Below are 17,136 nucleotides of genomic sequence, written 5' to 3' on the forward strand. Positions count from 1 at the left end.
CCTGTATCTTTTAACAATGGCTCACATTACTAATTATATTAGTCAACTAGCCACTTTTAAGAGAAACAGTATCAATACATATCTTTCTTTATATTGAATCTGAAATCTGTATACAAGGTTCACTTTAAACGTAAAAAAGAGGAAGGAAATCAAGATCATATGTTCACTCTGAAATGTTTTGTGTGTCTTGAGCAGAAGAAAAACAGAAGCCCTTGTTGTAACTCATTTCCCATTTTGTAACATACATTTAGGAGGATCTAAAATCATAAAACTCTCAAGAGTCAGAAATTAAATTTCAAAAAGAGCACTGGCTGTCTTCACCAGTTAATATCATCAAAAGACTCAGTATGGCTAGAATTCATGGGAGAAAAACATAGATAAATCAGATTTTATTAAGAGAAAAATAGACAATGATATAAAGCTCAGTTAACACAGAGGGCTTTTAAATTCACTTTGAATAAAAATTTTCTACTCACATAAAATTTTGAAGAAGACACAGTTATCCATTTACCTTAATCTCACCTTAGTAGCCTAAGGAAAGTTTCTAAAAACAAAAAGTGTTAAAAAAAAAAATCTGTATCTAGAGAGACAATTAACTAAGGATCAGATCCTTATTCTGATGTCTGTTCAGTGATTTCAAGAAGTCTATCTAGAAATTCTTCAATCTGCACTGGAAACCACAGTTTTGCTTGAGTTATGAGACAGAGGAAAAACATGCATATATTTTAAGCCAAAGCTATAAGAACTTTCAAGTATTCCTAATAAGTGTAGTTACCAGAACAAGACCACATGGAAAGTAATTTAACAATATCTGGGTCTTCCCTGGTGGTTCTGATGGTAAAGAGTCTGCCTGCCAATGCAAGGAGACTTGGATTTGATCCCTGGGTCGGGAAGATCCCCTGGAGAAGGGAATAGCAACCCACTCCAGTTTTCTTGCCTGGAGAATTCCATGGACAGAGCCCTGAGAGCTATAGTCCATGGAGTCACAAAGAGTCAGACATGACTGAGTGGCTAACACACACACATCAAAATCACAAATCCACATATCCTCTGACCCCAAAATTCTATTTCTGAAACTGTATCTTATAAATAAACTTGCACATAAACAAGGTTATTTACAGCAGCAGTACTTGTTAATAGAAGAGTAGAAATAGTCCAAATGCCACTAAGAGAACACTTGCTAAATAAATCATGACAGTTATACAGTGGAAAACTATGTATTGGTAGACATGAATGATAAAGTACCTTTTACTATATGAAAAATACTCAAAACATTAAACAAAAAAATTCAAGAAACAAAAATGTGCATTATATGCCACATTCTAAATTAAAAGGCAAGCAGGGAAAATAATAATTTATGTTTGTTTCTAAAGAGACTTTTTTAGACATAAAGTTAAAATAAAGAAATTTTGGAAGGATACATAAAAAAACTGGGGCGGTAAAGAATGAAATAGGAGGGAGGTATTTTACTGTGTAGCTTTTCATTCTCTTCAATTTTTGAATTATGTGACATTACCTACTCAAAAAACTAAGCAATTTTCAAATAGCAAGAGCTATCTAATTAATGTTCAAATCACTCTATTAAATAAAATGCTTCCTTATAACAATGAGATATTTAGCATATTCTCAAACAAACCTGACCTTTGAATCTTTAAGTGAAAATGAAATTAGATGATTCTTGTCCTTGCTTCTTTAAAAGAAGTGTTTTTATATATCTTGCATCAATGTAATATGTTGAGTACTTTGATCTAAAAGACAATCCCATTTCAATGTTTTCATGTTAAATCTGAACTTGCGACTGATATAAAAACCAGCCAAATTCCAGCAATGCAATTAAATTTTCAGAACTTTCCTATCTCGACAATGAAAATACCCATACCTTTGTCGGAACGGTTTTTCCTCCCATGGGGAATTCGGTTAAGGCAAAGAATATATCCATCTGCTGTCACAACAAAGTGTTCCTCACTAGGGAATCCCCAGTGAGAGATAATTTCACTCTGTGGAGCAAAGGAGAAGACAAAATGTCAATGACTAAGTTGTATTTAAGTAACCAATCATTACTGAAATTTTAGTCTGCTCAATCTAGTAGCCAATCTCCATCACAAGAGTAAATCCTCCACTTGTTTACCCCTGCATTCTACTCACAGATGCTTAGTTAAACCTTGGTTTCACCATTCTAACATGTTCTGCACCAAGTGTGCCTTATTTTACCACTTCCTTGGGCTTCTTTGGTTCCATCCTGGCTCCCAGGCACAATAAACACTTCTTTCTTTCTTTTCTAAGTACGCCAGTTAATTCTGTAATCTACAATTTTCCTTGTTTCAAGAGGCCCCATCCTGGGAAATGAAGGATAAAAAGTATTCATCTGTTTTTAATCAGTGGACCAATAAATCTACACTGGAATGTCAAGGTAGAGTTGAACAAGATAAAATGATACAGACCCAGAGCAGACCACTATCTTGTACATCTTAAACTAATTCAATGCTATATGTCCATTACATCTCAATAAAACCAGGGGGAAAGATGAAAAGGAATAATGATCAAATTCACATAAGGAAAGATCTATGGGGCAGTTAGGTTCTCTTTCTTCTTTTTTATTGACGGAATGCTCAAACTACTGCACAACTGCACTCATCTCACACACTAGCAAAGTAATGCCCCAAATTCTCCAACCCAGGCTTCAGCAGTACATGAACCATGAACTTCCAGATTTTCAAGCTGGGTTTAGAAAAGGCAGAGGAACCAGAGATCAAAAGCCAACATCCACTGAATCATTGAAAAAGCAAAATAGTTCCAGAAAAGCATCTACTTCTGCTTTATTGACTAGGCCAAAGATTTTGACTGTGTGGATCACAATAAACTGTGGAAAATTCTGAAAGAGATGAGAATACCAGACCACTCGACCTGCCTCCTGAGAAATCTGTATGCAGGTCAGGAAGCAACAGTTAGAACTGGACATGGAACAACAGACTGGTTCCAAGTAGGGAAAGGAGTACATCAAGGCTGTATATTGTCACCCTGCTTATTTAATTTCTATGCAGAGCACAGCATGAGAAACACCAGACTGGAAGAAACACAATTGGGATCAAGATTGCCGGGAGAAATATCAATAACCTCAGATATGCAGATGACACCACACTTATGGCAGAAAGTGAAGAAGAACTAAAGAGCCTCTTGATGAAAATGAAAGAGGAGAGTGAAAAAGTTGGCTTAAAGCTCAACATTCAGAAAACTAAGATCATGGCATCTGGTCCAATCACTTCATGGGAAATAGATAGGGAAACAGTGGAAACAGTGGCTGACTTTATTTTTCTGGGCTCCAAAATCACTGCAGATGGTGATTGCAGCCATGAAATTAAAAGACCCTTACTCTTTGGAAGAAAAGTTATGAGAATCTTAGACAGCATATTAAAAAGCAGAGACATTACTTTGCTGACAAAGGTCCAGCTAGTTAAAGCTACGGTTTTTCCAGTGGTCATGTATGGATATGAGGGGTGGACTATAAACAAAGCTGAGTTAATTAAATGGTTTAATGAATTAATGGTTTTGAACTACAGTGTTGGAGAAAACTCTTGAGAATCCCTTGGACTGCAAGGAGATCCAACCAGTCCATCCTAAAGGAAATCATCCTAAAGGAATTCATTGGAAGGACTGATGCTGAAGCTGAAACTCCAATACTTTGGCCACCTGATGCGGAGAACTGACTCACTGGAAAAGACTCTGATGCTGGGAAAGATTGAAGGTGGGAGAAGGGGACGACAGAGGATGAGATAGTTGGATGGCATCACCGACTCAATGGACATGAGTTTGAGTAAACTCCAGGAGTTGGTAATGGACAGGGAGGCCTGGCATGCTGCGGCTCATGGGGTTGCAAAGAGTCGGACACGACTGAGCAGCTGAACTGAACTGATAGTTGATGTTTAATATAAGTTTCAAGTATACAACACAGTGATTCATAATTTTTAAAGGTTAAATTCCATTTATAGTCATTATAAAATATTGTCTATAGTCTTTGTGCTGTACAATATATCCTTGAAGCTTCTTTATTTTACACATAGCAGTTTGTACCACTTAATCCATTGGGCAATTGTTAATTAGGAGCTCAGTGGCATACAGCTAACTCAGTTATCCAGAAAACAATGTAAATAAGTGCTCATGATTCTCTCTACCACAAATACTTGAAAGGATTTAAGTTTATCATTCTTACAGAAAAAAATTAAAAAGGAAAAATGCTTTTAATTTTAAAAAACCTTAAAAAGAAAAAATCAGGAACAAGAGATAAAATGTAACCTTAAGACCTTGATAACAGGTTGCACTCTCTTGACTGACTATAAATTTATCAAAATCTCCAAAGCTGCCTGATTCTTCAGTTGTGTCACTGTTTTAAACCTGCTGTTTTCTGTAGCAATCTACACTTTTCTGATATTTTATGCCTAAATAAAGTATCTCCAGATTTAATTGTTTGCTTACGATTAATAACTCTGAAATGTTTCCATTACTTAAGGGATTATATTTTTGCTTTTTTATTCTAACAAAATTGTTTTCAGATACTTTGATTTTTGTATTGAACTGATTTTTGTATGAACACTGGTAATCTGTTCTTGTTCAACACAGTCAGTATTAACATTCTTCGGAAGTTTTAACACTTTTTCATTGTTGTTTAAACAAATTCAGTGAGATTTTAAAATGAAATGAATGTCTAAAAATATCACTTACCTTATTAAGAAGTATATCATTTCATCAGTAAAAAGAGGTTTGTAAAATACACATTACCTAGTGGGTAAAGTCCAGCTAACTGAACTGGAGATTCAGAGAACAAGCAAAACATAATGAGAATAAAGAGAACGGAGTTTGTAGCTTCATGTAGCTATGTAACTGGATTTCAGAAAATAACATTAATCACAGATGCGTTTCAAGAAGCAGATGCCTTCAAGAAACTTACCACATTCATATTTGTTTCAGGATCCACAGGTGTCTGCTTCCATCCAGATGCCTGGGAAGGCAGGGTCCCAAGGACCAAACAGACCAGCAAACCCCAGAGCCACATTTTCATTCTGTATAAAACAGTCTGTTGTTATTTGCCTACACCAATTTTACTACTACAAAATTACATTGGTAAATAATGCTCCCATCCAAGGTTCTGAACCAGTTTACGTCAGGGAAAAGTTAGGCAAAGGACAAATACGGAACAAATGACTCAAGCCACACCTCAAAGAGAAAATTCAGGAATTCTTTTTAACTGGAAACCTCCCACCCACCACCCTCAGTTAATTTGTGACACATGGATCCCAGAACACCCACCCACCTCCTCACCACAGTTAAACGTAATGTTCCTGGAGCAAAAGCAGAAGAGAGGACTCAGAAGAGAATATGTTGAGAAAAGGGAAGATCCCCAAAATTCCAGAGCCTGTTAACCTTCCACTTTTTCCTCTCTAACTGTGATTTAAATGTTCTGAAGTTCAGCTGATATGAACTCCTATTCTTGCTAGTTATTCACTTCCCTTCTTGCACAAAGTTACATGTTAGGATTAGAATTTGTCACTCAAGGGGAAAAAAGTGAAGTGAAAAAAATAAGAGAGCGTGCAGAGGAAATAGAAGGAAAGATGACTGCCCCTCTCTGCTTCTGAGACCCTCTCCAGGGATCGACACAGACCATATAGTTCTAACAGTGACGGCACAAAATCCCAGCACAGCAAAGACTTTGCGGATGGATATCAAAGGGAAAATGAAGTGACTCTTCCAAGGACACGCCGATGATTAGAGGCCAAAGTGGGACTGCAGCCCCAGGCTCCCACATATTTTAAAATAAATATAGTCCCTTAAAGACATGAATGACGGCAGATGAATGGACAAGGAAGTTGTGGCACATATACACAATGGAATATTACTCAGCTATAAAAAGGAAGACATTTGAGTCAGTTTTAATCAGGCGAATGAAACGAGCCTATTATTCAGACTCAGAAAGAGAAACACCAATACTGTACATTAACGCATAAACATGGAATTTAGAAAGACGGTACCAGTGACCCTAAATGCAAGACAGAAAGACACACAGATGTAAAGAACCGACTTTTGGACTATGTGGGAGAAAGAGAGGGTGGGATGATTTGAGAGAATAACATAGAAACATGTATATTACCATATGTAAGACCTCTGCAAGTTTGATGCATGAAGCAGGGCAATCAAAGCCAGTGCTCTGGGACAACCCAGAGGGATGGGGGGGGGGGAGGACACACGTGTACCTGTGGCTGATTCATGTCATGTATGGCAAAAATCATCACAATATTGTAAAGCAATTATCTTCCAACTAAAATAAATAAATTTTTAAAAAATATATGGATGAGTGTATCCCAGTACAAAGACTTGTATAAAAACGTTCGTAACAGCTCTATGGGCAATAGCCGAACACGAGAAAAACCCAAACGCCCTGAATGGGTGAATGGATCAATATATTATGATATACACATACTACAGCAATAAAAAGGAGTGCACATAAATAACATGGATGAGTCTCAAAATAATTATGGTGAGTGAAAGACCATTGTCCCAAGCACATGATGCCTGCAGTCACTCAGTCGTGTCCAACTCTTTGCGCCCCCATGGACTATAGCCCGTCAGGCTTCCCTGCCCATGGAATTTTCCAGGCAAGAATACTGGAGTGGTTTGCCATTTCCTACTTCAGGGGATCTTTCTGACCCAGGGATTGAACCTGCATCTCTTGCGTCTCCTGCAATGGCAGGTGGATTCTTTACAAAGCCAGATCAAATAAATACATATGATTTCATTTCTATAAAACTCTAGAAAATGCAACCTAATCTCTATTGACAGAAAGCAGATAAATGGCTGCCTGGGGAAATGAGGGGCAGAAAGCAAGCACTGCAAAGGGATACCCAATGCACAAGGAATCCTTTAGGGGTAATGGACAGGTTAATGACATTGAACAATCATAGTTTCACGTGTATAAACACATCAAAATGCATAAAATGTACATTCTAAACATGTCCTGCTAGTACTGTATGTCAGTAATTCAACAGAGCTGTTTTTAAGATGGGCTTGAACCCAGTATTCCACAAGTCTTAAGAAATTGATTCTCAGATGATGGCAAAAGTGAACTAGCTCCCTTCTGCTGATGCATCTCCTGCTGGTGATGGAGTGATTTCTCCCAGCAGTGGTGAACCTACAATTTCTAGACAGGAACGGATATTATCTTGAATCTGTACAGGCAAAGTCACAAGTTTGCATTTTTTCATGGTGGTTAGGAAGAGCTGTACAGTTCAGGTCTTTATCATAAATACAACCTTCCCAAACCCCATTATTACTACGGAATACCAAGCAGATTGAAAAAGAAAAGTAAAAGTTTGTAACCACAGTTTCAAATAGTAACACCTCCGGTGGCAGCTGCTTTTCCACTCAGTACCAATGCTCCCAGATCTGGGGCAGCTGTCCGCAAAGAAAGCTCCAGAAAGATAATATCTGAAGCTACTCAACTAGAAAAATCATCCAACTGATTTTTCCCTCCAACAAAACACTGCACAGTTTCGCAACAAATGAGTCAAGTAACTGTTATAGGATGATGACTAAGAAGATCAAGGAGAAAAAGCCTCCTCCAAGATGGATTCAGTAGGCTCTGCAACTTTATCCCAATTCTTTTGGTATTGTTAACAGCCCAACTAAGTACTTGTCTGTCTTCATTTTACACCAGCCTGAGGGCAGAGCCAGTCTCTGGGTCAACTCTGAACCCCCAGGACCCAGCAAAGGGTGGACACACAACAGATTCTGAAAAACAGGATTGGGGCAGTCCAGAGTTCAGTAGCTGAAGAAAAGATAAGCTCCAAAGCAGCTTGTTATTCAGCTAACAAGAACAACACTAGTAACTTTGACTCCCATTTAAGCTCTTGCTATGCTCCAGATCTCTCAGGCAGCGCTTCGGTCCTACTCTGTTCATTACGCCTCCTACAACTCTCTGCAGTACCGTTAAATCCTTCTTCCAGGAAACTGAGGCTCACTCAGGTTTATTACTGGAAGCAAAATGTCCAGTGGTTAAATAGTATCGCCGGGATATTCACCAGGACAGGTATCAAGCCGTTCCTTGACCATGCCTTTGGCTAAAAAGTAGGCGAGGTCTGGGGGGCTGCCTGGCGGAGCTGATACGAGTAAAGGACGAGGAAGAAGTAGGGGAACTGGGAATCAGAAATCCCGGGTGTCGCTGCAGCCCAGGCAAGGACGGGCAGCTTCAAGAGAGCCCTCAACTCCCGGGTGCCCTCGGGTGCTCCGGGAACCAGCGCAGAGGGGTCCTGCAGAGGATCTCAGGCGGTGTGAATGAGCACCCGGGAGGATGCGGGGCCCTCGGAGCCCGCGGAGGAAGGCCGATGCTGCGGAACCCTCACCTAACAGTGCAGCAGGGCCGGCACTCACCTGCAGCCGTCCTCCCGGGCCGCTGTCGAGAGCCGCAGTGCCTGCTCGAGTGGCGGGGGCGGCCGCGGGGAACCTGGGGGGGGGGGGGGGGGGGGCGGAGCCTCGCTGGACCCGGGGCCCGCGCCCGCCCCCGCGCCCGGCTCGGGCAACCTAGAGCTCCCAATCAGATCAGCCTGCCGCGGGAAGTGCAGCGTAGACTCCGCTTCCGAGCGGGCTCTCGGCTCCCGCGGAGCATGCGCCATGGGCGCGCTCGAGCGGTGCGGCGTCCCGCAGCCGGCTACCGCGCCGAGCGGATCCCCAGCTCCATCCACGGGCCGCGTCGCCCGGGGCTGGTAGGCTACGTGGGCTCCACCGCAGGAGCTCCTGCAGAGCCGCTAAGCTCCGCGCCTGGCACAGAGAACGTGGGCTCTGTAGATGTAATTATATGCTACTTATGAATCCCGCAGTGATGTGCCTGAGGCAGGGCAATCTTGCTGTACATTTTATTTTTATTACTAAAATGCCTAGCATTAAGTGGGTAGAGTGTTTGCCTGTAGTGCGGGAGGACCGTGTTCGATCCCTGGCTTGGGAAGATCCCCTGGAGAAGGAAATGGCAACCCACTCCAGTATTCTTGCCTGGAGAATTCCATGGACAGCCCCCTGGGGGGCTACAGTCCATGGGGTCACAAAGAGCTGGACACGACTGAGGGACTAACACTTTGACTTTTGAAGATACTAGGGGTATAGCAGCCAAACAAGAGCCTTTCTCTCTTGCTTATATTCTAATGGGAAGAGACATCATGAATAAATATAAAAACCAAGTAGTGAAAAGTGCCATGATGAACAAAGGGATAATGAAGGTGGGTGCTATGTTTAAAGTAATCAGGAAAGGACCCTCTGATGACACTCGGAGCACAAACAAAAAGAAGGTGATTTCGAACCATGTGGATACTGGGAAGGAGCATTCTGAGATGAGGGGATAGCAAGTGCAAAGGTCCTGAGGCAGGAATATTCTTAGTGGTGTCTGCTGCTGCTGCTAAGTCACTTCAGTCGTGTCCAACTCTGTGTGACCCCATAGATGGCAGCCCACCAGGCTCCACAGTCCCTGGGATTCTCCAGGCAAGAACACTGGAGTGGGTTGCCATTTCCTTCTCCAATAGGTGAAAGTGAAAGTGAAGTTGCTCAGTCGTGTCCAACTCTTAGCGACTGGATGGACTGCAGCCTACCAGGCTCCTCTGTCCATGGGATTTTCCAGGCAAGAGTACTGGAGTGGGTTGCCTTGCCTTCCAGTGGTGTCTAATAAGCAGAATTTGGTCAGTGTGGCTGGAACAGAAAGTGGGAGGTGGAGAGTGGTAGATCATGGTGTCCTAGAGGAAACTGGGGGCCTTGGGTACCAATTGGAATGACTCTGTTACTTCTTACCAAGAAGAGAAGCCACTGGAAGGTGTTAAAAGCAACATAACTTTGTTGGCCATATCGTTTGTAACTATTGCCACCTGTTCCATAGATTGTCCTTTTGTCAGTGACGTCCTTTGCTGTGCAAAAGATTTTAAGTTTAATTAGGTCCCATTTTTAAGTCTGAATTTGGCAATAAAGAGCTGATGATCTGAGTCACAGTCAGCTCCCAGTCTTGTTTTTGCTGACTGTATACAGCTTCTCCATCTTTGGCTGCAAAGAATATACTCAGTCTGATTTCGGTGTTGACCATCTGGTGATGTCCATGTGTATGTAGAGTCTTCTCTTGTGTTGCTGGAAGAGGGTGTTTGCTATGACCAGTGTGTTCTCTTGGCAAAACTCTATTAGCCTTTGTCCTGCTTCATTCTGTATTCCAAGGCCAAATTTGCCTGTTACTCCAGGTGTTTCTTGACTTCCTACTTTTGCATTCCAGTCCCCTATAATGAAAAGGACATCTCTTTTGGGTGTTAGTTCTAAAAGGTCTTGTAGGTCTTCATAGAACCGTTCAACTTCAGCTTCTTCAGCATTACTGATTGGGGCATAGATTTGGATTACTGTGATATTGAATAGGTTGCCTTGGAAATGAACAGAGATCATTCTGTCGTTTTTGAGATTGCATCCAAGTACTGCATTTTCGGACTCTTTTGTTGACCATGATGGCTACTCCATTTCTTCTGAGGGATTCCTGCATGCAGTAGTAGATATAATGGTCATCTGAGTTAAATTCACCCATTCCAGTCCATTTCAGTTCACTGATTCCTAGAATGTCGACGTTCACCCTTGCCATCTCCTGTTTGACCACTTCCAATTTGCCTTGATTCATGGACCTAACATTAAAGGTTCCTATGCAATATTGCTCTTTACAGCATCAGACCTTGCTTCTACCACCAGTCACATCCACAGCTCGGTATTGTTTTTGCTTTGGCTCCATCCCTTCATTCTTTCTGGAATTATTTCTCCAGCGATCTCTAGTAGCATATTGGGCACCTACTGACCTGGGGAGTTCCTCTTTCGGTATCCTATCATTTTGCCTTTTCATACTGTTCATGGGGTTCTCAAGGCAAGAATACTGAAGTGGTTTGCCATTCCCTTCTCCAGTGGACCACATTCTGTCAGACCTCTCCTCTGTAACCTGCCCGTCTTGGGTGGCCCCACAGGCATGGCTTAGTTTCATTGAGTTAGACCAGGCTGTGGTCCCTGTGATCAGACTGGCTAGTTTTCTGTCATTATGGTTTCAGTGTGTCTGCCCCCTGATGCCCTATTGAAACACCCACTGTCTTACTTGGGTTTCTCTTACCTTGGACCTGGGGTATCTCTTCATGGCTGCTCCAGCAAAGCACAGCTGCTGCTCCTTAACTTGGACGGGGGTAGCTCCTCACTGCTGCCCTTCCTGAGCTTGAACGTGGAGTAGCTCCTCTAGGCTCTCCTGTCCATGCGCAGCCACCGCTCCTTGGATGTAGGGTAGCTCCTCCTGGCCACCGCCCCTGGCCTTGGGCAGGGGGTAGCTCCTCTTGGCCACTGAAGAAAGTAGGGAAAACCACTAGACCATTCAGGTATGACCTAAATAAAATCCCTTATGATTATTCAGTGGAAGTGAGAAATAGATTTAAGGGACCAGATCTGATAGATAGAGTGCCTGATGAACTATGGACTGAGGTTCGTGACATTGTACAGGAGACAGGGATCAAGACCATCCCCATGGAAAAGAAATGCAAAAAAGCAAAATGGCTGTCTGGGGAGGCCTTACAAATAGCTGAGAAAAGAAGAGAAGCAAAAAGCAAAGGAGAAAAGGAAAGTTATAAGCATCTGAATGCAGAGTTCCAAAGAATAGCAAGAAGAGATAAGAAAGCCTTTCTCAGCGATCAATGCAAAGAAATAGAGGAAAAGAACAGAATGGGAAAGACTAGAGATCTCTTCAAGAAAATTAGAGATACCAAGGGAACATTTCATGCAAAGATGGGCTCAATAAAGGACAGAAATGGTCTGGACCTAACAGAAGCAGAAGATATTAAGAAGAGGTGACAAGAATACACAGAAGAACTGTTACAAAAAAAGATCTTCACAACCAAGATAATCACGATGGTATGATCACTCACCTAGAGCCAGACATCCTGGAATGTGAAGTCAAGTGGACCTTAGAAAGCATCACTACGAACAAAGCTAGTGGAGGTGATGGCATTCCAGTGGAGCTATTTCAAATCCTGAAGATGATGCTGTGAAAGTGCTGTTCTCAATATGCCAGCAAATTTGGAAAACTCAGCAGTGGCCACGGGACTGGAAAAGGTCAGTTTCCATTCCAGTCCCAAAGAAAGGCAATGCCAAAGAATGCTCAAACTACTGCACAATCGCACCCATCTCACATGCTTGTAAAGAAATGTTCAAAATTCTCCAAGCCAGGCTTCAGCAATATGTGAACTGTGAAATTCCAGATGGTCAAGCTGGTTTTAGAAAAGGCAGAGGAACCAGAGATCAACTAGCCAACATCTGCTGGATCATGGAAAAAGCAAGAGAGTTCCAGAAAAACATCTATTTCTGCTTTATTAACTATGCCAAAGCCTTTGACTGTGTGGATCACAATAAACTGAGGAAAATTCTGAAAGAGATGGGAATACCAGACCAGCTGACCTGCCTCTTGAGAAACCTATGTGCAGGTCAGGAAGCAACAGTTAGAACTGGACATGGAAAAACAGACTGGTTCTAAATAGGAAAAGGAGTACGTCAAGGCTGTATATTGTCACCCTGCTTATTTAACTTCTATGCAGAATACATCATGAGAAACGCTGGGCTGGAAGATGCACAAGCTGGGATCAAGATTGCTGGGAGAAATATCAATAATCTCAGATATGCAGATGACACCACCCTTATGGCAGAAAGTGAAAAAGAACTAAAGAGCCTCTTGATGAAAGTGAAAGAAGAGAGTGAAAAAGTTGGCTTAAAGCTCAACATTCAGAAAACGAAGATCATGGCATCTGGTCCCATCACTTCATGGCAAATAGATGGGGAAACAGTGGAAACAGTGTCAGATTTTATTTTTGGGGGCTCCACAATCACTGCAGATGGTGACTGCAGCCATGAAATTAAAAGACGCTTACTTCTTGGAAGGAAAGTTATGACCAACCTAGATAGCATATTAAAAAGCAGAGACATTATTTTGTCAACAAAGGTCCGTCTAATCAAGGCTGTGGTTTTTCCAGTGGTCATGTATGGATGTGAGAGTTGGACTGTGAAGAAAGCTGAGCCCCGAAGAACTGATGCTTTTGAAGTGTGGTGTTGGAGAAGACTCTTGAGAGTCCCTTGGACTGCAAGGAGACCCACCCAGTCCATTCTAAAGGAGATCAGTCTTGAGTGTTCTTTGGAAGGAATGATGCTAAAGCTGAAACTCCAGTACTTTGGCCACCTCATGCAAAGAGTTGACTCATTGGAAAAGACTCTGATGCTAGGAGGGATTGGGGGCAGGAGTTAAAGGGGACGACAGAGGATGAGATGGCTGGATGGCATCACCAACTTGATGGACATGAGTTTGAGTGAACTCCGGGAGTTGGTGACGGACAGGGAGGCCTGGCGTACTGCAATTCATGGGGTCACAAAGAGTTGGACACGATTGAGTGACTGAACTGAACTGAACTGAGGTCCCATTTTTAAGTTTTTGTTTCCTTTGCTTCAGGAGACAGATCATATATTTATAAATATAATTATAATGTTATATATATTATATATATATTGCTGTGATTTTATGTCAAAGAATCTTCTAGAAATTTATGGTTTCAGGTCTTACATTTAGGTCTTTAAACCACTTTGGGTTTATTTTTGTATATGATATGAAGGAAATGTCCTAATCTCATTCTTGTGCCTGTAACTGTTCAGTGTTCTCAGCACCGCATGTTGAAGAAACTGTCTCTTATCCATTTTATGTTCTTGCTTTCTTTGTCATAAATAAATTGGCCATAGACATGTGGGTTTATTTCTGGTCTCCCTATTCTATTTCCTCGTAATAGTTTAACTCTTAAGCAGGCCATTTTTCACTTTATCACAGAGAAGGGGATGGTCGAGTCAAGCTGAAGGAAATAGGGAGTTTGCCCTGTCAATATCAGAGCAGCGAAACATACCAGGTAGAGATTCAGAGTATGGCAGGGATGTGGGTAAGGATGGGGGAGGCCATCATTTATGTATGTGAAGTGAAAGTTGCTCAGTCTTGTCTGACTCTTTGTGACTCCATGGACTATACAGTCCATGGAATTCTCCAGGCCAGATTACTGGAGTGAGTAGCCTTTCCCTTCTCCAGGGGAATCTTCCCCACCCAGGATCGAACTCAGGTCTCCCACATTGCAGGCAGATTCTTTACCAGCTGAGCCACAAGGGAAGCCCAAGAACATTGGAGTGACTAGCCTATTCCTTCTCCAGGGTCTCCTGCATTGCAGGCAGATTCTTCACCAACTGATCTATGAGGGAAGATTGTATACAGCCTTGACGTACTCCTTTCCCAATTCGAAAACAGTCTGTTGTTCCATGTCCAGTTCTAACTGTTGCTTCTTGACATGCATAAAGATTTCTCAGGAGGCAGGTAAAGTGGTCTGGTGGTCCCATCTCTTGAAGGTTGATTCCCATTTCTGCAAAGAACTGATTCATTGGAAAAGACCCTGATGCTGGGAAGGATTGAAGGCAGGAGGAGACGGGGATGACAAAGGATGGCATCACTGACTTGATGGAAATGAGTTGAGCAAGCTCAGGGAGTTGGTGATGAACAGGGAAGCCTTATGTATGTATGGTCACATAAATCCTTGTGAGAACTTTGGCTTTTATGAATTTGGAAACGTTCTTGTTGTTTTAATATTGGTTATTATTGAGTTTGCAGTTGTTCTATAAAACACTAACATGATATTTTTAAGCAATGAAATTGTGCTGATGTCTTTAACAATTTGTCTGCAGCTTCTTCAATACCCCCGTCACAGTATAATCCACAAATTTCTGTTGGAGTTCTGTAACATATTATCATTTCTAAAATGACTCATGGTTCAAAGCAAAAACCAGACAAATGAAAAAAAGACAATATTAAAGTCAAGGGACAGTAGGCAATTACATTTTTTTGTCTGTACCATTCATTTCATTATAGAGAAAGAATCTTCCAAAGAAGAGAAGAACCAGGCTAAATCCCTGGGATCTTTAGGAGAAAAGGAGGGAAATGGAGCAGACTGAGACCTGAATAAAGGCTAGAGTGGTCAGCAGTCCTGGATTCTCCCACAAGATCCTGGTTAACTGTAAACCCTGGGAATATGGAAATCAGTGTCAATTCTAAGTGCCAGTCAGTTCCAGACAAGCCAGTCTCACAATTACACTCATGAAATTTGTCTTTTCAAGTATTGCAGAATTTATTTGCATTTTATAGAAAGCACAGATCTGAATATAGTTAAGGAAGCAACTACAGACAGAACCCGCAGATGCAGCATTAGCTTTAAGAGAGGCTCTGATGGCTTTTTCCCTATTTGTGTAAGTGACTTTCTAGAATCTCTTACTCTCCGCCTCCTCCTCCAACCCTTTCCTGTGTAAGTCAGAACTCAGCTGTTAGAGCAGAGAATTAAAGGCTGTGTCCTTGCCTCAAATTTTGAAGAAAAAAAAATATATAGAGAGAGAGAGAAACAGAGAGAGAGGGAGAGAGAGATAAAACTTTTGTATATTATCACCATCAATCATGTTGGGTACAAAAGAAAAAGGCAGATGCCTCAAGAGAGTGGAAGAGTGACCAGGTCATGACTTGTGGTGTTTGGCTATTGACTTCTCATAAGTTGCAAGTCCTCGAACGTCTGTTCTGCTCAGACTTGTAAGAGTTCAGTAGTTAATGAGAAAGGCCTCAGCATTAGAGGACTGAGAAAGCAGGGAAGGAACTGTGTTATTATAGCTTTATGTTATCTTGAGTAGAAGATAAGTCCATAAAACATTTTGACTCAAGTCTGTCTCAGCTTCTGTTTTCTGTTTCTATTTCTAGAGAGGTCCTGTCTGATGACCTCGTAAATCTGTTCCAGATGAAGAGCTGTCTATAAAATGCTCTGATTCAGTGTCCATGCGTGTCACAAGCTCTGAAAATTGCTCTGAAAACCAGTGTGAGAATTACTTTGGTATAATTACTTCCGACACCAAGATTGCAAAACTTCAGGGCGCATCTTGATCGCCATGCAGCATGCTTTACAGACATCTCTACAGCTCATCTGTCTAAAAGAGGAAAATAAGAATGGAGAATAAGATGCAGGTGACCAGGAATATGCAACTTAAAACACCTTAGTTTGTAACCATCAACCTTACTCCTCCAGATGATCTCTTTTTTTACAGTCTTCAGCTTTCCTGTTCCTGAGGTATATGCCCCAAGTGCTCTGTGTCAGCTTTTTAGAAGCAGGGGTCACACCTTGTAGCAGTTTGGATTCTAACTAGGACACTTAAAATGGGATGTTTGAGAGAGCTGATTGACAAAGGGGCCATTTAACTGTGGGTGGCTGGGGGGATCACAAGATAGCACGGCTGCTAGCCATCCCTGGGCCCACAGAGATGAGAGGCTGCTGGAAAAGGGAAGGAAAGAGTCTCACAGAAGCCCCGTGAAGGGAACAGAACCCTTCTTCAGCATGATCCTTGGCCTCTCAGCAGGGGGAGAAATAAACCCTGCGCCATCACTGTCTCCCTCCCTTCAGTCTTTGGCAGAGCATTCCCCATTGACAAAACCCAGCAGTAGCTGGAGGGTCGAGGAACCTGTTAACATGGTCCATTCCATCATCTTCCCACTTCACAAGGCTGGATGGAAAAGGACGAAAAGTGGAGCCAGAGAGGGAAATTCAAGATAATGTTCACATGATCTTTCTATATGCTGTGTTGGAAAGTAGGAGGAAGTCCAGAATTGTGATCAGGAAGTGCAGACTCAGGGGTCAGACCACTCAAGTTCAAGCCAATATCGACAATTTGTTAGCTGTGCAAACTTGGGCAAGACTTTTAACTTCTTTGTCTCAGTTTTCTCACCTGTAAAGTAAAATTAGAAGGGTCTAAGACCATTTCAAAGTTTAGACAGGATGATATGTGTAAAGCACTTATAATTGGTCAGGCATATAGCACTCAACAAGTGCTGGTTAATTGTGTTCTTTTTATTTTTTCTTACAGTAAATTCCTTTCTATAAATCTTATTATTAATGGCTTTTAGTTATCATATAGGTTCAATTTATTTCCACTTGTGTGTATAGCATCTAACCCTATTCTCCTCTGCATACATAATTTTACAAAACTGGGCTCAGACCACATATATTATTTGTCTGC

General features: G+C 41.8%; 1 protein-coding gene and 1 long non-coding RNA gene across 3 annotated transcripts in view; both read right to left on the minus strand.

Moving 5' to 3' along the window:
* Window positions 1-8,867, minus strand: part of LIPA (lipase A, lysosomal acid type) — a 42,571-nt gene extending 33,704 nt beyond the window's left edge. The window contains exons 1-3 of one of the 2 annotated variants that reach the window (XR_011252201.1): window positions 8,416-8,638; window positions 4,943-5,054; window positions 1,880-1,997 (exon numbers count right to left, since the gene is read on the minus strand). Coding sequence is in view for 1 of the 2 variants with exons in the window: in XM_069567945.1 (XP_069424046.1) it covers window positions 1,880-1,997; window positions 4,943-5,054; window positions 8,416-8,657 (472 nt within the window). In the remaining variant the exon portion in view is untranslated. Of the gene's footprint in view, window positions 1-1,879; window positions 1,998-4,942; window positions 5,055-8,415 lie in introns of both variants that reach the window. The other variant, XM_069567945.1, reaches the window with a different exon arrangement.
* Window positions 8,868-15,190: 6,323 nt separating this feature from the next.
* Window positions 15,191-17,136, minus strand: part of LOC138427865 (uncharacterized) — an 83,564-nt gene continuing 81,618 nt past the window's right edge. Inside the window, exons 3-4 of the long non-coding RNA XR_011252203.1 lie at window positions 16,582-16,845; window positions 15,191-16,053 (exon numbers count right to left, since the gene is read on the minus strand). This is a non-coding gene — a long non-coding RNA (uncharacterized lncRNA). The remainder of the gene's footprint in view (window positions 16,054-16,581; window positions 16,846-17,136) is intronic.

Source organism: Ovis canadensis, chromosome 22 (assembly GCF_042477335.2).
Source record: "Ovis canadensis isolate MfBH-ARS-UI-01 breed Bighorn chromosome 22, ARS-UI_OviCan_v2, whole genome shotgun sequence".
Taxonomy (NCBI): domain Eukaryota; kingdom Metazoa; phylum Chordata; class Mammalia; order Artiodactyla; family Bovidae; genus Ovis; species Ovis canadensis.